Genomic DNA, 16,770 nt, shown 5'->3' on the forward strand with positions numbered 1-16,770 from the left:
TATGTGCCCTACTCTCTTTGGGATCAAATTGCAGAGTTTTGGAGTTCGTCCATCTGCTTTGTTAATCTTTTTTAACTGTTTCCTTGCCCCAGTACTCCTGTTTTCCCACTCCATGTCCTTATCCCGGTTTGCCCCTTGCTTTTGTCTTCAACATTGATTCATTAATTCTCTCCGTATTCTGATTCAGGTTATCCTAATTTCTTCTTGCAACCTTGCTTGTTGCCAGATCTATCTCCCTACTCCACCTACTGAGGATAGGGATCAGTGATTCCTCGTCTACTTATCCAACTAGTCTTAGTCCCATTGTTCACCTGACATTTTGAAATTCTCTTCCCTCTGTCAAACATGTCTTCTCTGGTTTCCTCTTCCATTTTCTCTACTAGCTTCCAGACCTTCCTTCCTCTTGTCACAATCATCGTCCTTCCCTGTCCAACCATCTCCTCACTAGGCCAAAGCACTTTTCACAATTTCCCTGTCCCTCCTCTTGTCTAGGTCTCCAGACTCCTTTTCTGACTCTTCTTTTCCTTGTCCTTATGGCACTTAAGCTGGGCCTTTCTTCCCTCCTCAGGTACCCAGCATATGTGAGCATAAGAGGTGGGCTCCAGTAGTTAGCCCTGTGGAGGGTAACTGCAGTCAGTTACCTCTTGCAGGTAGAGGACAGGTCTTGCCTGTGCTTCAGCCTTGGCCAGAAGGTGCTCCTCCAGCCTGCAGGACCATTTATGCCCTGCTGGAGCAGCATGAAGGGTTCTGGCATAATTTGAGAATAAACATTTTCAGCAAGCTTACTACCAGCCATGTTCACAATAAAAGTGTTTCTGATATAGCAAATTAAGAATCTGTTTCGGTGGCCCCTTCGTTCTTGTGCTCAAACATTAAACTAGTAGGCCAAACACTCCTAGGTATGTTTGCTTTGTACTGTGTTGTAGGTGAAGAATATACTAACACAGTAAAAATCTTTAGTGAAGATTAAAGATATATCTCTAAAGAGCTATATTTCGCCATTCCACAATCTAGATAATAAATATAGATCATGGTGAAAATTACCACAGTGTTGTGGTTTAACCTGGCTGGCAGCTAAACACCACACAGCCGTTCGCTCACCCTCCCCCCTCCCTCTCTGGGATGGGGGAGAGAAATGGGAAAGTGAAGCCTGTGAGTTGAGATAGAGACAGTTTATTAAGACAGGAAAATAGTAATAACAATAATAATAATAGTGATAATGATAATAGTATTATTAATAATAATGTGTAAGAAACAAGTGATGCACAATGCAATTGCTCACCACCCGCTGACCGATGCCCAGCCTATCCCCGAGCAGCCGGCCCCCCACCCCAGCCAGCCACCCCTATATATTGTTTAGCATGACGTCAGATGGTATGGAATACCCCTTTGGCCAGTTTGGGTCAGCTGTCCTGGGTCTGTCCCCTCCCAGCTCCTGCTGCACCCCCAGCCTGCTCGCTGGCAGGACAGAGCGAGAAGCCGAAAAGTCCTTGGCCTGGTGTAAACACTGCTCTGCAACAATTAAAACATCAGCATGTTATCAGCGCTCTTCTCATCCTAATCCAAAACATAGCACCCTACCAGCTACTGTGAGGAAAATTAACTCTGTCCTAACTGGAACCAGGACACACAGCTTCAAGGGGTTTGGCAGAGAGTGGATTATTGGCCAAGGTTCTTGCCAAGACTACACCAGCAAAATTTGATGACATTCAGTGCTGGCCCTGTGAAACCTGATTGACAGCCTCTGCTGAATGCATTTAAGTGACTACTGGTACTGGAAATCCCAAGTGTCCAATTTAAAAAAAAAAAAATCTACTGAAAAGCAGGGTGAAGAGCTGGAGCTGGGCCTTTTCTTTTTACTTTTTATTTCTGAGCATTTAGGTTGCATTCAGGTCACCTTTTGTCAAACATAGGTCATATCTCTTGGTCATATAGCCAAGAAAACTGCTTGCAAATCCAGACTTATAGGTTTGCATAAAATCTCTCTGTTCCAAATGCTGAGATTTAAGAAGACAAAACACTGTGAAACAATACACTTGTAGAGGTTGGCAAAATTGTTCTACCACTAACATTCACCTTTCTCAATAGCAGTCTTCATAGAAATCAAGGACATCTCCTGGTAACACCCACATTTTCTCTGGATCCCAGTGTTTGTAAGATAACTGAATAATGAGTGACCCTGAATCTGTTTGCATTTGCAAAGAGACCTGAGATTATTTTTACACTTTCTAGTCCAACAAATAGAAAGGTAAACATATCAGGCTTTGTAAGCTCTGAAATGTCAGCTCCAGAAATAAATCCCAGTATTTTGTTTAACTGATAAACATGACTCATTACAGATTTAAGTGATTGGATTCGCATTAGGTCCAGACACTTAGATTTATAGAATAATAGAATCATTTAGGCTGGAAAAGCCCCTCAAGATCATCAAATCCAAACATCAACCTAACACTTCTAACTCCACCACTAAACCATGTCCCTAAGCACCACATCCATATGTCTCTTAAATAACTCCAGGGATGGGGACTCCACCACTTCCCTGGGCAGCCCATTCCAATGCCTAAGCATCCTTTCCGTGAAGAAATTCCTCCTGATATCCAGTCTAAACCTTCCCTGCCATAACTGGAGGCCATTTCCTTGCATGCTGTCACTTGTCACCTGAGAAAAGAGACCGACAGTCTCTTCTCAGGTAGTTGTAAAGAGTGATGAGGTCTCCCCTCAGGCTTTTCTCCAGACTAAAAAACCCCAGTTCCCTCAGCCACTCCTCATAATTCATTTTTTAGTTCCTTCACCAGCTTTGTTGCACTTCTCTGAACATGTTCCAACCACTCATTACCCTTCTTGTAGTGAGGGGCCCAAAACTGAACGCAGTACTCAAGGTGCAGCCTCACCAGAGCCAAGTACAGAGGGAGAATCCCTTCCCTGGTCCTGCTGGCCACACTGTTTCTGGTACAGGCCAAGATGCCAGTGGCCTTCTTGGCTACCTGGACATGCTGCAGGCTCACGTTCAGCCAGCTGTCAGCCAACACTCCCAGGTCCTTTTCTGCCAGGCAGCTTTCCAGCCACTCTTCCCCAAGCCTATACCTGTCAGATTGATGTTGAAGAAATATTAGGAAACAGTTTCATGGATGAGGGATCTTAACTGCAGATGTCCTGCTACTAAAATCTGTTTGCACTGTTTCCAGAAAACATAACTAACAACAGGAAAAGCTCATGTAGCTCATTTACAGATGTAAGTGAACTTTCAGATAGTGCTCTGATCCCAGGCTGGCATCTTTAAGATAGAGGTACGGCATAAACAATCTAAACATCTTAACGTGCACATATACCATGTCAGGTTTTAGGAGCAAATTAAAATGTGCTATATTGATCCTCATATTATGCGGAGGCTTCAGTGTAATTCAATGTATACTTCTTAATTTATGCAGAATAATTGCAAATCTTACTACAAGCTGATTTATGACACCGAGAAAAGGAAAATTTAGCTACTTCTTATTCAATGCCCTGGATCAAAAGATCCAGAGAGACTGGTTACATAGCGTATAAGTCAAAACATTGTCAACAAAACCTCAGTGAAACAATTAAGCCACTTTAAGAGTTTTGTGTATGGCTACAACCGAGTCTGTAATTTACTTCAATGTCCAACCAGCAAGAAACATCTGGGAGATAACGGAGGGAAATGAGATACACATTTATCTAAAAGTACTAAGACAGCTTCTTTGCTTGACCAACGTTTTATACCATTCAGCTGAAGTAAGATGTGGATGCTTATTACTGCTGTCGTGAAAACTGCCTGCTACGCAGCACTAGCTTACTGATATTGGTACTGAAGATACAAAATCTAGATTTTCACAGTGCCAGAAGTACTACAGGTTCCACCCTGACTTACTTATAAAATACCTATGAACAAAAGGTCCTCCTGAACTTCAGCATGCTTACTAAACACTGGGAAACTACTGGGAGAAAGGTACCAGAAATGATGTCAAAGTATAATATTACAAATATTACAAATATTACAAATATTTACAAATGCAAATATTACAAATTACATATTACAAATATTACAAATAGCAATGGATGCTTTCATTTTCAGAAAATTAATATGAAAAAAAAAGAGAACAAAAGTTTGTAAATTCACTGTCCCAGTCAGCTGTTATCAAAGGTAACCCTCAGTCAATGACTTCAGTGACTAACTTGCCAAAGTTGAGGCACATTTCAAAAGCGCCCTTAATTCTGAAAATTTCTATTTTGACACCATGTAAGCCAGACGATGCTTAGTACAGACCATTTTATAGCTATCATTGGTTTGGATGGGAGGTTTGAGTTTCTCTTTCCAAAACAGATTAATAAAATCCTAAATTTTAATACCAGAAAGGGTGATTATAATAATCCAGTCTGACTTCTTTGAATCCTGAGAGAATTTTAATAACATTTCTTGCATGGAACCTGTAATTTACAGATGAGCTACTGCATATCCATAGGAAGGCACCCAGACTTGATTTAAAGACTTGTGTGAGTGAACCTATCACATCCTAGATAAAGTGCTTCAAAGTTAGTTACCTCAGATTTCAGTTGTTTTTTTTTTTCCCAGTTTCTAACTGTTAGATTTTATTATGACCTTATTGTTAAATCATCCTTTCTGCCCAGGAACCATAATCAGCTGAACTGAGCTTAGACACAGTAAGGCTTTATTTAAACATTTTATTTAAGTGCTGGACAGGAAGAAGGCACAGGATATTTTTGGGAAAAAAAATGCATGGACCTGATCCTGATGTACATGTTCCTGATGAGCTGGCAGGTCAAGACATCCTTAAGGAGCCAGGGATCATGGGGCAAGCAGGCAGGGGGCATCGGGACCCTTAGCACGGGCAGGGAGAGCAGGTAGCACACTTGCAGCCCTGTCAATACCCCCACATCATGACTGCAGATCCCCATAATGATGGTTTGCCCGAGACAGCTGGCAGGCAGCCTTTGGACTACACCCCTAAGCTGCACGCACACCTTGTGGTACTGCAGAGCCCTCCTTTCTCAGGTCTCAGCAAACGCCTCCTGTTGCTCAGTTGTTATTCTCTTGCTTAGCTGCTGTTCTTTGGTATGCTCAGAGGAGTCCTTCTCATAGCTTGCATCCTATGAGAACCAGTTGTTTATACTGCTGGGCTCTCGGTTTTCAACCTGTTCCAATATTTTCAAGGCCTTTGCTGTTATCCCACATTAAACTCTAGTTCATAATAGATGTCTGGCACCAAGCTCCCATTGACAGGTCAGGTTCTCACAGCAGGTTGATAACAAACCCCGTAGAACAGGACTGAGGCCTTGAGAAGTTGGCATCGAGCCTGTGGCCTGTTGCTAGCAATGGCAGTGCTCTGTTTAGTAATCTTCATTCATTCTATGCTTCACGGCAGCAGAGGAAACTCAGGTTTAGCTGGCTGTGTAGCACAACCTCCCCAGCACTTATTATACGACTAGTCTCAAAAATGTACTCCCTCATACTTACTGTGTACTAAAATCTCCAGTCTCATGAAACCTTGATAATTAAGATGTGTGGTGTTCAAATGTGGGTAGTGTATCATGAGATCACTTGTATCAGCCCACCTCTATCATCACAGCACTTTGCATTTGGTCAGCTTAGGAACTCACTGGTATTTGTTTTATCTATATTTCAGATTACTGCTGAAGATGTGACAGAAGTCTGACAAAAAGTGTAGAAGACAAAAACAGTATTTATTATTTTTAAATATAAAGCATTTTTAATGTATTACATCAGCATATTCATATATGCATACATGTGTGACAAACAGGTCATTAACAAACTGATAAAGAGTACATATATATGTTAATCAAGACAAATCTATCCCAAATCTGAATTTGTCCTTATTCTGTATTTGTTAGTAGTATACAGAAATACTTACAGGGCCAACACTATTGAGTTCCAGTGCTAGCCTTTTTTTCTATCTGGAAGCAAACCCCTCCTCATTCTTTTTCAATTAGACTTTTTTTTTTTGGTTGACAATCCAGATAAGGTCTGTGATCTGGTTTTATTCCAACAGGCAGCAAAAGGCAAATGGAGGGAAAAATAGAGCATATATTCAGGATACAGATAGTTGTGTGGTTCTGCATAGCAAAGGAGTCTGACCCATCATCTTACAATTCTGCTTTAGGTCAATGTTCCCTTTCTTCGTGCTTGGCACTGTACTTCTTGCAGAGGATCTGCTAATTCAAGTGGAAAACAATAATAGCAATGCCATAACAGATGAACACAAACATTTCCACTAGCAAGATTTTTGCTCAATTTACATAATTTCAAAAACAATTATTAAAGTTTTCAATTTTATTTTTACCCAGATTAACTCAACACAGAAGAATGTCAGTGGCAGCAGTGAACAGAGCATCTCACTTACTCCACGCTAACTCGCAGCAACCTGTAGCTCCCACAACATCCTTAGGAAGGTTTGCATGCTCTTCAGCACACTTTGCGGTGGGGATTTAAATCCCAAACAAGACATTTGGGTTTTACTATAATAAAACGACAAAAGATAATGAGAAATCACTTCATGGTGGCGAGGAGACACGAACTTGGAAAAGCCGGAGTCTATAAGGTACTTTGTAGCTTTAATTAACTCCAGGTAATAAATAAATAAATAAATGAACAAACATGTACATAATACTGTATATTTTGCACAAAACTCAAAAGGTTAAATAAGCTCCTCATCGAGCATTGGACAGGAGGTCGGAGCACGGAACTCGGCGCTTATTCTCGTCAGGGGGCAGAAAGGAGACGGGGGCTGCTCTCCCCCTAAACATCCCCTGCCCCCCCTTCACGGCCCTACAAAGTAGAAACTCGTCCGGGGTGGCTCCCGCAGCCATGCCGGCGGCTGAGAGAGCGGTGAGAAGCCCTTGGCCACCGGCGCCCCCCGGCGACAGCGGCGGGGAGAGCGGTCGGTGCGGGCGGGCAGGAAGGGGAGGGAAGGGAAGGACGGGACGCGTCATGGCGGCCGCTTCCCCTCAGCGCTGAGGCGCCGTGTGCGCGGGGCGGGAGGTGCCACCGGGCGCCCATGGAGGGCTGCGGGGCCGAGGAGGAGGAGGAGGACGGCGGGCCCTTGCAGCGGCTCGTCAAGCGGCAGCGCAAGGAGAAGCGGGAGCTCCAAGGTGAGGCGCCTCGCCGGGAGGAGGGAGCGGCCTTCCCCGCCTAGCGCCTTGCTCTGCGGGGGGAGGAGGAACGTTTCGTGGTGCTCGGGGGGGGGGGGGGGGGGGGGGGGGGGGGGGGGGGGGGGGGGGTTACAGCGGCCCCAGCTCCAGGAGAGCAAGGGGCATCGCTCACGATAGGAAGGAATGCGATAGTCGTGATATTGCTGCCTGCCGGCCGAGGTGTGAAAGCTGTGTTTGGCCGCGTAGGAAGGGCACGGAGGGTGAGGTAGCGCTGATACGGGCAGCCCCGCCATAACAGCCTGGCTTCCAGCGCCAGCACTGCGCTGCCTTGCGCTGAAGTTGAGGGGGGTGTGTGCTTTTATGAGGTGTTTTGGGGAAGCCTGCCTCCCTGCTGCCCATGCGGCCACATTTCATCATCCCAAATGCGGCTGATCTGCAATGAGCTTCCACCTCCTGCTCAGCCATACCTGGAGTAGAGGACCCATGTGGGCTTACAGTGCCACACCTGACTCGTTCCTGAGCCCCTGTTTACTGGCCCCATTATATATTAACATAATTAGTTCTGTCAGCTGGATTCTGTTGAGTTTCATTGTTGATTATAACCTTTTCATTAGCTACATTGATACGGCCTTTTCCTTGTTTGGTTTCTTTGGTATGTAATATGTCAATTGCAGCCTTCTTATCAAAGGGTTAAAGAGGCGGAGAGAAACTAGGTGGCTACATATTAAATTTGTAGGAACTTAGTATTTTGAGATGGCTTTTCATCCCCTAAAGTTAAGTGACACTGAAAAGACAGGTAGTAATCAAGAATTAGGTTAGGTATCTGGAGCACATGGTACGCTAGCTGGGAGATGCTGAGGAATTTCAGTCCTCCCCTGCCTAAAAGGATGGCAGGTTCTTTACAGAAGACTGATTCAGTCTTCTTGGTGGAGAGGCAGGTAACTTAAAGCTACTCACTTGAAAAACACATTCCTGAGAAGTACAGTGATTAACTGACAGCAAAACAATTTGTTCCTAAGAATTAATGTAAGGTGCATCTCAGCCTCAGAGAACCCAGCGTCTCTTCCACTTAATGATCCTTGTAGCTGCCACCCCACAATGTACTCTCCTTAGGCACTGGTGAGTCCGTGCATGGATTTCCTTCTCCCTCATTACATCAATCTTTATGAACAGAACTGCGTCTTTGTCTAACTCAAGTGCTTCATCTGTGAGGCCGAATACTTGACATAAATCTTTTAGTGTAAGTATTCTTGTGGCCTCTTTTTGAAAAGTTTCATTATCATCGCCATCACCCAGTCAAGGGTGAAGGGCAGTAAAAATGTACTGGTGATGAATGGCAAGCAGGGTGTTAAACAGTGCTGGAATGCTGTAACAGTGAATGCAGAAGTGAGGAGAGCTATCAGGGCATATTCTTGTAAGAGCAAAGGCTGTGGAAGCTGAGTTTATTCGGCCTGGAGAAGAGGTTATGGGGGATCTGCTTGTTTCCACTACTAAATGGAACAGGTGGAGCCAAACTCTTTGAAGCAAAGCATAGTAAACAGGCTAGAAACAAGAGTTGGAAGTGGTAAGAAGAAAGATTCTCTTGAGAAGAAAAAAAAGGAAAACATTTTCATAACAAGAATGGTTGAATACTAGAAAATAATGCCCCCAAAAGTTTCAGAATGTCCATCACTGGAGATACTCCACAGGCATGTGAATAAATTCCTGATCAACCTGATCTAACTTCGACATCAGTCCTGCTTTGAGCAGCAGGTTGAACTAGATCACTTCTAGACATCCTTTCTAACCAAACTATTTTGTGATTGAAGAAATGAAGCCTTGACTTAAGGCCTAAAAATACTTAAGGAACTTAAGCAAATTGATGCTTTTTCTTCTTGAGTACCCATTCGGCTTTTAGAAGCTTTGTTTTAAGGACAGGTAATCTCTGTTTTTACTTTCAGTCTGTTATTAAAAACATACACATCTTTGATGCGACAGGATTTGAGAAATCAATGCCCAAATAATTTTATTTGAAAGAAACAGGCTGAGGTCTGTTGTGTTGTTAAAATTCATAAGTATTTTTAATAGCAACCCCATACAAGTTGTTTTCTTCTTTGGATGTCATGATTGTGTCTGTTAAGAAAATATATGTGATTTTAAAATGTGATAATTGTGATATCTTGACACGTGTAATTTCTTTTAAGACTTGCAGTCCTCCTTCCTCCAATGATTGTGGAGTAGCTATATTTAGAGGTAACATTTTATCACACTGTTTCCTTAACAGCAAAAATTCAAGGCATGAAAAATGCTGTTCCCAAGAATGATAAAAAGAGACGAAAACAGCTGGCTGATGAAGTTTCCAAACTAGAGGCAGAACTTGAAGAGAAGCACAAGGAGGAGTTAAAGCAGCTGAAGGAAGCTACACCTGAGCAGAATAAGGTATATGCCTTAACTCCAGCTGGAGCTACACAGATACAATTTGTATTAGGACTTCTTTAACTTTTTTAAATGATTATAAAGTAATGTGTAATGATTTAAAGCATTTCTTGTTTTCCTTGCAGTGTTGGTAATTCTGGAAAGATCCAGCTGTTACGCTGGAAGGGTTATTTATCTGTATTCTTGTTGGTGAGCAGTATTTGGTTTTGCTCTTACGGTATGTTAGTAGCTCAGGCTTCTTAACGATTTTTTTTTTTTAGTTCTGTTCTGTAGTAATTCTAATTATCTTATGTAGGCTACTAGGGTATTGATGGACTTTGACAGGCAGTTGACTAATGCAGTGTGATTGTCTTTGCAATTCTGTCTGCAGTATAACAGACCTTGTTTTTAAGAACACACTTTCTGCAGACATGGGAGTTGGCTCAAATGCTACTGTTCTGCCGTGTTGGCAGCATAGCTACTTACTTGTTTGCCATCCATCTGGAAACTGGAATCCTACTTAATTTTTAACAGAGGCTTAGTTTTACTCAAATCTAACTGAGGGAAATACTGAGTGGAGTAAATTAGATACAATTAAATACTTTACAATATATAAAAAATTTACGTACGTTTTAGCACTTAATAAATAAAGTGAATCCCGTTGTTGCAATCCATAGACTTAATTCTGTATATCAAGTACTGAGAAGATCTCTTTATTTGTATTGTGCGCTTGAATTTAAGTATGGTTTGTGCAAGTAGGCCTGTGCTCCACCTCTCTCCTACTTTCTCCACCTAAACAGCAGTACAGCTTACGGCTAAATTGGTGCAATATGGTTCTCTGTGACTGATGCTAATGCTCCATGCTTTTCTGTCTCCTTGAGTGATTCCATAACAGTATGTGGCTTTTGGCTAAGTAAATCTTGTAAAGAAACAAAAATCTGTCTGATTCTTTCTGGACCAGGTGTTTTCAGATTTGTAACTTAATGGAGACTTAAGCAGATTGCCCTTTTGCTTGAAAACAAGACTGAAAAAGATTTGTGAATGACTTTCAGGGAAATGATATTGACTGAGAATCATCTGCTGAGAATCCTTGTGAAAAATGCAAGCACTATAAAAATCTTACATAGTAGTCTTTGCTCAGACGCTTAAGGAGATGATTAATTTGTAAGCGTTAAACATAACGTGTCTTAGATTAGTTACAGGAATTTGTTTCATTTTGCTAAGCGAGCTGTCAAAACATTGTGATGGAGGACTTTTCAAGCTAACGTCTTTGCCATGGTCATAGACTTCCCTGAGAGGATTTTGGTTTGAGGTATATGGGTTCTTTTGTTTCTCGACTTTCTTACTCATGTTGAAAGTATTACTGCGCATGCCAAGGCGACATCTGGTTGATACCATAATGAGATTAGTTTTGACTTTCTTTTTGAGAAAGGTCAACCCTCTGTCTTTTGCAACTGGTATTTATGTTTTGTTATGGATGGTGGAGCCTTTTCCTGCTTTAATTGTTACAGAACTGGGTAACAGCTCTCTGGGTGCTTAAGCTTAACATTCATCTGTTGGTAAGGCGAGGAAAACTTTCCCTTGCAGTCTATAAGCAGTGTTCACACAGCTTGAATTAAATTTGAGCTATGTGCTTCATAATCATTTATTTTCTGGGGAATAGTGGAAAAAGTATTCAAGCCCATTACAGTGGGGTTGGGGTATGAAATGCTTGACTTGCAGCTTTGACAGGCTTTGTGCTACATGGATCTTTGTGGAAAGCATTGTAAATATACACTGGAACTACCTGGAAACAGCTTAAAACTGTTTCAGGAAACGCGCATCTCTTTTATTATTTATACTAATAGAAACTTTTAACACTTTTTTTTTTTTTCCTTTTCAGATAGATTCTGTAACTGATGGGGTTGCAAATGTAGAGCTTGAGCAACTGGAGCAACAGATTCAGCATCCTCGAATATCAAAAGCACAGAAGAGGAGGGTATGTAATGTTTAAACATTTTACAAATATGTTTCAGTTTAAATTAATATAATTGAAGTTTAACGATTTTACAGGAGACATCACCTGGCTAATTCAGTATTGATTTTGTACCTCCTGAATGTGTTCAAAATCTGTAGGTTTGCTACACAGAAATATGTAAGGATTTTTTTTAAAAGGTCTACTTTTTATGCTCAACCATGAGCTGGGAAAAAATAGGAGGTAAAATAGGAATCAAAATAGGAGATAAAGACGTAGGAGATAGGAAAAATGTCTAAAACAAATTATTTCTTTATTAGTATTTTAGTGAAGTTCTTATGAAAAATATGTAAGATACTGTGTGGGGGGAAAAAATTGAAGTAGTAAGACTTTACAGATTTAACAAAGGAAGCTTACTTCTGAAGTTCTTGTAAATATTTGAGTTTTAGGATGTATTGGTCATCTAGCATTTGTTAGTGTTTAGGTTTAGAAGGATTCTGAGACTTAGTAGTAATAATTCAGCAGAACATTTCACCAACATGAACATACTGGGGAAACATTTGAAGAGTTAGAGGCAAGTACTAAGCCAAGAACTGTACAGACATCTTAATATTTGATGTAATTTATGTGTTTTCAATCTAAGGAAAAAAAAGCTGCCTTGGAGAAAGAAAGAGAAGAAAGGATAGCTGAAGCTGAGATCGAGAATTTAACAGGTGCTAGACATGTTGAAAGTCAGAAACTTGCCTCCCTGTTGGCAGCAAGACACTTGGAGATTAAGCAGATTCCTTCCGATGGCCACTGCATGTACAGAGCTATTGAAGATCAGCTCAAGGATCGCCAGAATTCCTGGACTGTTACAAGTCTGAGAAACCAAACGGCAAAGTATATGCAAAGTCATTTTGATGACTTCCTGCCGTTTCTTACAAACCCCACTACTGGAGACATGTATAGCAGAGGTAAGAATTGCATAAGAGACTTCAGAAAACTTTATTTTATAATTATTCTTCTTCATAATGGTATGTTTGTTCCTGAACTTTATTACTTTGTTGGTTCTGCTGTGTTCTACAGAACACAGAAGATTTACTTTGTTACTTGGTACACCTGAGTCATAATTTTATTTTATTAAAGGATTCTAGCAAACATTATTCCTTCTCTTCAGTGAGCATATATATTTTCCTGCATTTGGACTTCTCTGGTTCTAGTTTTTCACTTCAGGATCAGTATTTTTCCTCACTTGCTTTTTCTTTGCTTGTTTAGAGAGAACTACTAAAAGTTGACTTTTTCTTTCTCCACAGAGGAATTTGAAAAATACTGTGATGATATAGCAAATACGGCTGCATGGGGTGGTCAACTGGAAGTAAGTATTCACTCACTTCACAATTTCACAAATTATCAATATATCCTCAAAAAAGGATTTATGAAGAAGTAATACCTGTAGGCATAAGGAAACACATTCATAATTTTATCAAGAACTTTCTCCTATGGCTATAAATAGTTTCCCCACATCAGTAGGTTTTCTGATGGTCCCCTGCTGTCCTGATAAACTTGATGACATAGCAGTTAAAGAATTTGGTTGTCTAAAATATCACTAGAAAGAATGACAGAAGGTGAGGGGGAAGAATATTTCTTAAGGGGAAAGCATCTTATTATGCAGACTTAGATCGTAGCAAAGCTGACTATGATGGAGCAATGTTTTTTTTTTTTTGTAATATAAACTTTGAGTTTGAGAAAATGTTTTCATTTATGCCTTTGCTTCTTATCTTTTACTGCTTTCTAAAATAGCAGTTATTAAATTACTAAAGCTAGCACAATGTTACCTGTTTTTATCATCAAAACAATAATTAACTTATGGCAACCTGTTTTAAATTACACCTCAAAAAGTTGAAGCTATTTTGCTTATTTTAACAAAATTTAATTTCTAACAAAATTTGAAATGTTATGCCTAAACTCATATTTGCTAAAACTAAATATCTTGTTTTCTTCCCTCCTCACCATGTTGGATTTAATCCTGTTGTTGAATTCTTTTTATGCCTTACAGCTAAGGGCTTTGTCGCACATTTTGCAAACACCTATTGAAGTAGTGCAAATGGATTCCCCTTCCATTATTGTTGGTGAAGAATATTCAGGCAAACCAATAACACTTGTGTAAGTGTGTCATTTTACCCATTTTTAAAATTATTGCATTTATTTCTGTGTGAGAGAATTCACCTTTGATTCTCATTTGTTTTGTTTCATTTTCATTTATATGCCTGACGTTGACCTGCAAGATCAATACTGATTTTTTTTTCAGAACTGGTAGTTGTGATTTACAATTTAACTTTGAAGATATTGTGATTAACATTCTTAAAATGCTGACAATGAGTCTGAAGTGTGATTCAGTCACTACTTTTTAGAATGCTGCAAGGTTATTTTACCTGCTAATTCCAAAATCATTGTGAAATTGATTTTTAAAAAATGCATCAGGAAACTTTACTTGTATTCAAAGCTTATGTCAATTTATGTCTGGAAGTCACCAAAATTAGAAACTCTTCATTGACCGTATATATTTATATTTATTTTCACTCTTTTTTTCTGTGCTAAAACTTGAATTTACTTAAGCTGTCTTCAAGTGCTCTTGATGTTTGTCATGCAGTATATTTTAGCTAAACTAAACATTTGTTTTCTAACTTTTTTTTAGGTATATGAGACATGCCTATGGATTAGGAGAACATTATAATTCTGTAAAACTTCTAACAGACACTGCTACAGAAAATGGCAGCTAACATAAAAAAAAAAAAATCCACATGGATAACAGTTGCATCTTGATACGTTGGGCTCCAAACAATTCTCAGACAGACTGTAAAGTAAAACTACCTGGAAAGGATTAACAATAAAAAGAGATGTACCAGGGTTTTACTGTGAATCAGAAAAAGCTCTTGATTTGAAACAAACAAAAAACGCAAACAATGCAACAGTATTTTGAACTTGTTGGTATTAATCTCTAAAATGCTGGCTGTATAGATCAGAACTTTTTGTTTTAATAGAGCTTTATCCCATGCCACAGTGAAAATACTCAGCAGTAAATGTTTCGATTAATCTCCAGTCTACTGAAGAATTAAGGTTACCTGAAGGTTCCCATCACATTATTTCTGGCAGATTTTCATGATCATGGAAGAGTTGAGGACTTTAAAAAAATTGGTTTGTTCACATTGACAGACTATCCTTTGCAGTGTTTCTTTAGTTCCATCAGAATCTAGCTTTAATACTGTAATAGGGATCTGCTTCTTTATTTGGGCAGCGAAGAGCTGGAGAGAAATTCAGTAGTAGAATCTCTTGCTTGGCTGAAGGAATTGCAAACAGTCATACGATTTTATGGACTTAAAAGTTTTTGCCAAGGTTTGAGGGATTCACTTCTGTTTTGCAGCTGGCAGTAGGAACAGTTGATGCTCTTCCAACTACTAAATCTGTTTGGAAGAGGATTGCTGTTTATGTACATCGTAGCATTGATGCGAGTTCATCCTTCTTAATCTTCATCTGTGCATTTTGATAATATAGAAATCTTACAAACAGAAAGATCCTCAATTTCTTCAGTTCAGGTAGTGAAATTTATCTGAACTCGTCATTTATGGATCCGCTGATCTAAATGTCACCTAAAAGGCAGTATTTTGCAAAGCTTAAAAGAGACGGTTGCATACAGGTATAAAAATAACCACTTTGTTTTATGCCAGTAACTTTGAAGGTGAGCTGCAAAATAATTAATTTTATTTTCTTTGCTCCTTATTATGCACAGAGAAGACTTGAAGGGTGTGTTTTTTTTTTGTTGTTTTTTTTAAATATGGCTTGTCTTTTTACATTGGAAATGAAGATTTTTGTATTGAGGTTGCTATAATTATGACTTCAAAATTAGCAACATTACTGTAATGCAATCAGTTGGTTTTAACAATAGATTTTTTTTTTAAAGCCTTTGCCAATAACATCATAATTGTCTGTGTTATTTTAATGCTGATAAGTTGTTGTGGAGAAAAGCAGTTCTTACCAAATTTAAACAGGTATGCCCTGAATTGAAGCTTGAGCTAACAGTGCACATTTTGCAATCCTTCGGTGAACTTAGCCAGCAGATTGACCTTCTTGGGACTTACAAATTAAAAAAAAAAAAAATCTGCTCTTACTCAAAGAGATAAATGTTCACTTTATGGATCAGATTATGTCTGGTTTAAAGCACTTTGAGAGAGGAAAAATAAAAAATAATTATAGCAGAAGTCTGGTGGGTGGACAGGAGCTGGTTCAACAATGAGAACCTGTGTATTTTAAGTTCTTTAGACTGGTGCCTGTTGGGATAAACCAAGTATTAACCAGATCAAGAGTTTGCTACATCCTTATTTATCTGATACAGTATAGCAAATATGGCTGTATTTATAACAGCTATTTTACTGCAGAATTTTTTTACTACCTTGATTATATGAAACAGTGATTTTAATTTCAAACAAAAAATTGGTTACATTAATATGTAGAAGGTGTGTCTATTCATAATACCACTGAATTTCGCTAAAAATAATAGTTTGAAATACCCTTCTTGGTATTGCTCAAAATTGATATGAAATGCATATGCTGCTTCTCATAGATACCTTGTGAAAGAAGGTTGGTTTACTGGATTTTCATTCTTGTTTCTTTACCTGAAAGAGAGAGAGACCAGAATCCTGGAATGCCTGTACCAACAGTTTGTGCTGCTACTGATGTTTACAATCTGTATAAAGCAAAAGAATGTTTTAATATAGTGAGCGAAAGATCCTTGCTCATGCTGTATGGAACTTGCCAAAAAGTAATAAATTGGTTTATTTGTGGCAAATCTTGTTGTGGTCACTTTTAATTTTAATTAACTGCATAGTAGTGTCATTTTGTGGACACAGTTTTTGAAACATTATATTCTTAAAGTGAAGAACTGAATTCTTGTTGGCCATCAAATCTTGGATCTTGGAGTGATATTTGAGCATGTTTCCACTGGCAGCCAAGCTGGAGATATAAACTCAATGTAATGGGTTTAATAAATTAGTCAATTTGATGGTGAGGATGGGGACTCGATTCAGCTGTCTCCTTAACCTGTTTTGGAGAGTTCTTGGATGAGAGCACGAGGCTGCATTACGCAGCCCAGTGAACATCATGAAATTGCTGCCTTAGTAGATGCAATGGAGGACTGTGGTGGGTTGACCCTAAGACAGTTTTCTCCCCCTCTCCTCAGGGCAGGGAAAAGAATAAAAAGAACAAAAACAAGAAAACCTGTAGGCTGAAATACAGGAGGA

General features: G+C 39.5%; 1 protein-coding gene across 1 annotated transcript; it reads left to right on the plus strand.

Annotated features, from left to right (window-relative positions):
• The first annotated feature begins 6,928 nt into the window (after nucleotides 1–6,928).
• OTUD6B (OTU deubiquitinase 6B) lies at nucleotides 6,929–16,319 on the plus strand. The gene is made up of 7 exons (XM_048075225.2): nucleotides 6,929–7,146; nucleotides 9,410–9,564; nucleotides 11,423–11,518; nucleotides 12,138–12,450; nucleotides 12,790–12,851; nucleotides 13,533–13,639; nucleotides 14,172–16,319. The coding sequence occupies exons 1-7, from the start codon at nucleotides 7,053–7,055 to the stop codon at nucleotides 14,254–14,256; spliced, it is 912 nt and encodes a 303-aa protein (XP_047931182.2). The 5' UTR covers nucleotides 6,929–7,052; the 3' UTR covers nucleotides 14,257–16,319.
• Nucleotides 16,320–16,770: the final 451 nt, after the last annotated feature.

Source organism: Anser cygnoides, chromosome 2 (genome assembly GCF_040182565.1).
Source record: "Anser cygnoides isolate HZ-2024a breed goose chromosome 2, Taihu_goose_T2T_genome, whole genome shotgun sequence".
NCBI classification, from domain to species: domain Eukaryota; kingdom Metazoa; phylum Chordata; class Aves; order Anseriformes; family Anatidae; genus Anser; species Anser cygnoides.